The sequence below is a fragment of the Dipodomys ordii genome, unplaced genomic scaffold (assembly GCF_000151885.1).
Source record: "Dipodomys ordii isolate 6190 unplaced genomic scaffold, Dord_2.0 Scaffold23, whole genome shotgun sequence".
Lineage (NCBI taxonomy): Eukaryota > Metazoa > Chordata > Mammalia > Rodentia > Heteromyidae > Dipodomys > Dipodomys ordii.
Genome location: NW_012267239.1, coordinates 2,999,868 through 3,005,864, shown reverse-complemented (window position 1 = coordinate 3,005,864; position 5,997 = coordinate 2,999,868). Strand labels below are relative to the sequence as shown.

The following is a 5,997-nucleotide window of genomic DNA, read 5'->3' as shown; positions in this document are numbered from 1 at the left end:
AGAGTGGGTCAGACTCATGGCAGAGGCCCGCACTGGCACCCCATGTCAGTTCCCCCCTCAAGGGAGTAGGGGTGTTGTGGGGACTAATCCAGATCCATTTCTTCCTCCTTTTCTCCCTTCAGTGTTTTGGGGTGGGGGCAGATGTTTTTTTCTGGTGCTAGGATTTGAACTCAGGGCTTTGAGCTTACCAGCCAGGCGTTCTGCTGCTGTGCTCTTCTTCCATACTAGGGATGGAACCCAGGATTTTACTTATGCTAGGGAAATGCTTAACCACTGAGCTTTCTCACCAACCCAGGCCCCCTTTTCTTACATGGTAAAGAAGATTCAAAATGTATCATATGCCTACAACCTGGGGGTGTTAAACCCTGAGTCCCCCTGCGTCTGCCAGCATGTTTGGCTAACAGGTGCCCCTCCTGTGGAAGCCCAGGATGTTGTCCTGGTGCCCCTCAGGAATAAGTTTTCTTGTTGTTGTTTCATTTTGTTTTAGGCAGCACTGGGGCTTGAACTCAAGGCCTTGCACCTGCAAGGCACATATTCTACCACTGAGCCACACCCTCAACCGTTTTTCCTGTTCGTTATTTTTAGGAGAGGGTCTTGTTGCCTAGAAGGCCTTCTGATCTGTCTATTCTAGTCTTTCTGTCATAGCGGGAATGACAGTCTCCATCTATGGAGATGAACTCTTCTGCCTGAGCTGGCTTGGATCTGCGATATTCCTAGTCTCAGCCTCCCAACTCACTAAGGTGACAGGCACGGGACACCTGTGCCTGGCTTCCAGGGTCGTTCTAAACACATACAGAGTCTCTCAAGGTCAGTATGGATCAGTTCGGATCTTGTCTGTTCCCCAGATTTGGAAGTAAGGGCCCAGAGACCCAAGCACCTGAGCAAGGTCACACAGATCGATGGGAGGGGCATAGATGAGACTTGGAACATAGATCCACCTGACTCCTACTGTGCATGCCCACCCTGTCCCATTGCTGGTTAGCCAGTCCTTTCTGAGTGAGCACCCACCCACCCTCTTGCAATGCTTAGGGTGCCCTCTGAGCTCCAGACACAGATGTCCCTGTCCCCCAAAAGGATCCATGAGCACATTACATAGTGGTGCACACCTACATGACTCATGTGCACCTGCAAACACACACTCTCTTACACACACACACACACACACACACACACACACACACACACTCACACATCCTTACAAACACGACACGCAGGCTTTGAGCTTGAAGAAAAACACACACTCACCAGCATGGACAATACACATACCACAGCCACCACTCCCGTTAGCAGACACCCCCACAGTAGCCCTGCCACCCCCACCTCCCAGGGAGGCCCAGGGCTCTGCCATAAAACAGGTAACAGCCAGGCCCGGGTGGCTCACGCCTGTAACCCTAGCTACTCAGGAGGCTGAGAGCTGAGGATCACCATTCAAAGCCAGCCCAGGCAGGAAAGTCCACGAGACTCTTATCTCCAACTACCCACCAAAAAAAGGCAGACGTGGACCTGTGGTTCAAGGAATAGAGCTCCAGCCTTGAGGGGAAAAAAAAAACCCTCAGGGACAGTGCTTAGGGCCTGAGTTCAAGCCCCAGGACTGACACAAAAACAAACCAATGGAGCACGTAACTGAGGAGGAGTGGCCTCAGGCTGGCACCGCAGCTGAGTGACACGTGAGTTCTCCACCAAAGCCCAGCCTGTGGACATCTCTAACCACCTAAAGACCCTTCCCTCAGGAATCCTGGGCCCCCAAACTCCCCCTTCCCACTCCCTCCCCCCCCCAAAAAAGCAACAGGTAGACAGTGACTTTAGAAACGAGGAAAATGTTTAAATACATGTTAGCAAAATATTACCATTAAATACACATCATAAATAAGCCTTATAAATATGAAACCGATTAAAACTGATATTAAAAAATAAAAACAATAAATTAGTCTTGTGTCTCCAAGGAATCTGCCCCGCAGTTTCACATGGGGAAAATCCCATGTCTCGCCACCAGAGGGCGCAGTGGAGGACTGAGGAGGGGGGAACGGGGATTCGGTTTGCACCCTTTCCTTGTTCCTTTGCACCATGTCCCTATATCCCAGACAGAGAGGGTGAGGCATCTCACATCATCCTCCAAACCCACGCTTCCCAGAGAAAACCAGGGAGGTAAAGAGACCTGCCTAGGGTCACACAGCAAGTAGGAGCTGAGCTGGAACATGAGCTCCATACCCAGATCCTTCTAGACGCTCCTCCCCCCCCCAGTTCCCCCCCTCTCCAGGATCCTGTCACCAGTGCCTAAGGTGAGATCACCCAGACAGCTAGGTGTCTGGCCTGAGCAGCGGTGTAGGAGGCCAGCTCAGGCCCTGGCCTCCCCCTCCCAACCTCACCACCACGGAAAGAAGGAAGTCTGGGATAAGTGTGCCAGTCATGAGAGGCAGGGCGGGGGGCAGGCAGCCGGGGAGACAGGGGGGCTCCCATCCGCCCAGCCATGAGTCAGCTTGTGTCATCAGACCCCTGAATCAATGGAAAGTCGCACCCTCGTGGCCTGACCAGCCACCCCACTAAAAATGGGGGACCTCCAATAGTCTAACTCTTGTCCCCTCATCCTAGGCGTTTTTCCCCTTAAAGTTCACCTCTGCAGTTGGGGAAGAGATGTGGAAATGGGGGTGAGGGGTGGGGGACAGAATCCTGCCCCTATGCATGTCCAGCTACCGGGGCCGCCGGCTCCGGAACGTGGTCCTGCGGGTGGCTTTGTGCAGGTGACCTCGGGGGGGGCTGTGTCTCCGGCTGCGGCGGGGGCTCTCCCCCCATTCCCTGAAGATCGTCCCCACGGCCTGCATGAAGCCGTGGTAACCACACAGGAACTTGCAGCCGTCCAGCTTGGCTTGAAAGAGGCGCGGGCTGGGGGTCGGAGATCCACGCGTGTCCGCGTCTGCCCGCGTGGGCTCAGGCGTCTGCAGGGAGCTGTTGAGCAGCCAGGCCACACAGTGGAGGTTGTTCCGGAGGCCGAGGACAGTCCACCTGGCAGCCTGCAGCTTCGGGGCGTCCTTGGTCTCTGAAAACTGCGGGCGCAGGGTGTCCAGGCCGTGCAGGATGCGGCCCAGGGTGGCGTAGACGGTCCTCAGGAAGCCGGCCTTGCTGAGCGCCCGCAGGCCGGCCTCGCTCGGGAAGACCCCGCGGCACTCCCGGCACAATTCCCGGAGGGAGGACGGGTCCAGGCCTTGGTGCTGGATCTGCAGGGTGGGGAGGAACAGGGCAATCAGGGGGTTCACATGAACGATCCCCCTTACTCTTCCCTGCCCGTGGATGACTATACATCCCTATCTGATCAGCCCCAAGGGCAGATGGGGAAACTGAGGCCCCCTGGGGAGGCCAGAAACCCTGAGCTTATGGGAAGTCGGGGTGCAGTGGGTGGGGAGGGAGGGAGGGCTACATGGGTTGGGGGTACAGGAATGAGGGTGTGCCTGCAGAATGGAACGGGGCTTCCAGAACGCTGGACTGTTTTGTTCCTGGCTGCATCCAGGTGTCTCTAGGCCAGCAGATGAGTCCAGAAGGGAGGGATGGAGTCTGGAAATTCCCTCAGGGCTTTGGTTGGGATAACTCAGACTCAGTTTCCCCATCTGCCACCTCCTCTCTGGCTGAGCCCCACAGCCCTCCACAGGGGTCAGGCACTCACATAGGGTTCCAGGAGGGTGTCGCTGGCGGCGGTGGCATTGAGCAGATTCTGGAGCTGGAGAAGGAGGTGCGGGATGGAGCTGGGACAGCCACGCATGGCCGCAGCGGCCCTCAGCAGCAGGACCCCGAGGGCCAGACCTGGGGCACAGAGGGGCAGGGTCACCTGATCAGCAGTGAGGATCTCAGGGTGGAGGTTCATGAGGTCCTGGGAGAGTGCACCCCCACCCACCCCCAGCAGAAGCAGGGCACTGCTGTGTGCGCGCACCCAGGGACACGGGCTGGACACACGCCACACCACATCCCCTGGCTGCGACCATCATGGGGCAGAGAGGTACCGGGATGGTGGTTTCAGGGCCCCCCCGCACCAGCTAGAGCTCAAGCGTGGCCCAGACTGACTCATCTGCCACTGTCCTGACTTTTCTACCATGCTGGTGGCCTGCCCAGAGACCCTGGACCTCTCTGTAGAACGGACAGGGATGGGTCAGGTCACAGCCCATTCCACTGACAGATACACTAAGTTCTGCCCAGGGCACCCAGCTTCTCACGCTTTCCTCTTCTCCCTCCAGAAATGCTGTGAACCCCTGAGAAAGTAGCAAAGGGGGGGTGGTGGTGGCAGTTCCAGCTCATTGCCCCCACCCCCACAGGCACGGGCAGCCACGTGGTCGGAAGCCTTCCCCCCTCTCCCCCCGTGGCGCAATGGCCCGGAAGGCAATGACACCATCCACCCCTTCCTATCAGCCAGCCGCCGTGCTGAGAGGACCAGCTGCCCAGTTGATCTGGGGCCAAGCACCCCGGGGGACGACCACCACAAGATGGTCACCCTGGCCCACCACACAGGTGTCAGTGGTGGCAGCCCACGGCCTGTGCGGAACAGGGCCTCTGGTCCACAGAGGTGTACCACCAAGCTGGGCCACGCGAGCCTCTGGGTAATACCTGCTCTGATGGGGCCTGGGGTGCAGGTGCGGCTCCTCCAGCAGGTGAGCGCCAAGGCCCTGGACACTGTCACAGGCCGTCTGTGTGTGTGTGTGTGTGTGCGTGTGTGTGTCACCCCCCCCCGTGGGTGTGGCTCCTTGTGCCGGGGGACCATTGTGGGAGTTCCCAGGGGGTCCCCTGAGGCCTGACTGACTTTCTGTTCCTTCCAGATCCTGAAGATAAAATTGGGGCTAGGAGGAGGAAGAAAAGGAAGGCCCCATCTAAACCCATCTTACTTCATTCCCCCCCCACCACCACCACCACACACACCCTTACTGACTTCTGGTACTTTCCAGAAGGTATGGCCCCTTCTGCCTGCCTCCTTATTCCCAGCTGCTTCCCTCCTCATCCTCTTACCTCCCACCCCAGACCTCCAAATTGTCTCGATTTCCACTTTCCTGCTTCTGCCTGACTTCCTGGCCTCTCCTGTCTCCAACACCTGGTGCCAAGCCTGCCTGGGTCTAAGAGGCAAAGGGTGCCGCCCCTGCTCCTCACCAGCTGGTACAGCTGTGCCCCGGTGCTGGCAGAAGGAAGGAAGTACTTACAGAGCAGTATTCTCTGGGTGATCTGCGCCCGCATAGCTGGGTGCCCGTACTGTGGCCTGCGCCTTTGGGGGTAACACCTCCCAGCTTGGAACCCTGTGGGCTGGCAGCCACTTTATGCCCGGGCCCGGGGCGATTGGCCAACACCTCGTGAGGTGGGTGGGGAGGGGGAGGGGGAGGGGGAGGGCAGGCCTTCTGGGAACATAACCCCAAAAACCAAAGTTTTCATCATGGCCAATGGGCGCTGGGCATCACGACGTGCCTGCTCCCCCTCCTGTTTTCTTCGAATTCATTCTTCGAGGGCAACCCCACGCCCAAGAATGAGTGATGTAAAATATAGCCTCAGCTTTCTTGGGAGTCAGCGGGCAGCAAAAGCGTCCGTGTCATCTCCAGGGGTCTGGTCCAGGGTAGGAGGGACAGCTTGCAATCCCGGATCCGTTGGATTCCTCTCCTCCCCACCCCACCCCCCCGCCCCCTGCCAATCTTGTCCATTGGCCTTACACAGCACCAAGTTTTGGGGGCAGAAAAGGGGTGAGCCATCTTCCTTGTTGAATGCCCTTCCCGCCCTCCCTCTGGGGTTGTTGGGACATCTGTAAGCAGAAACCACTAGGCTCTGGGCACAGAGCCAGAGCCAGCCTGGTAGCCCCGAGATTGTGGCTCTAGCCTTAGTAATTACATCTCCAGTATGACATCCCCTACCAAATTTTCCCATACTAAGTCCATTGCCCACAGCCAGGCCTCTTCTCTGCAGCCTGGGGAGGGTGGGGGGGTGGTCTTGGGGGAAGAACTGGCCATTCAGAAGAAGAGAAAGAGAAAAGCAGGCCTTCTG

General features: G+C 57.6%; 1 protein-coding gene across 1 annotated transcript; it reads right to left on the bottom strand.

The window, feature by feature from the left end:
* Nucleotides 1-2,679: 2,679 nt before the first annotated feature.
* On the bottom strand, nt 2,680-3,853 carry Osm (oncostatin M). Its single transcript, XM_013014262.1, has 2 exons — nt 3,656-3,853; nt 2,680-3,212 (listed from the first exon to the last, which is right to left on the bottom strand). The coding sequence occupies exons 1-2, from the start codon at nt 3,851-3,853 to the stop codon at nt 2,688-2,690; spliced, it is 723 nt and encodes a 240-aa protein (XP_012869716.1). The 3' UTR covers nt 2,680-2,687.
* Nucleotides 3,854-5,997: the final 2,144 nt, after the last annotated feature.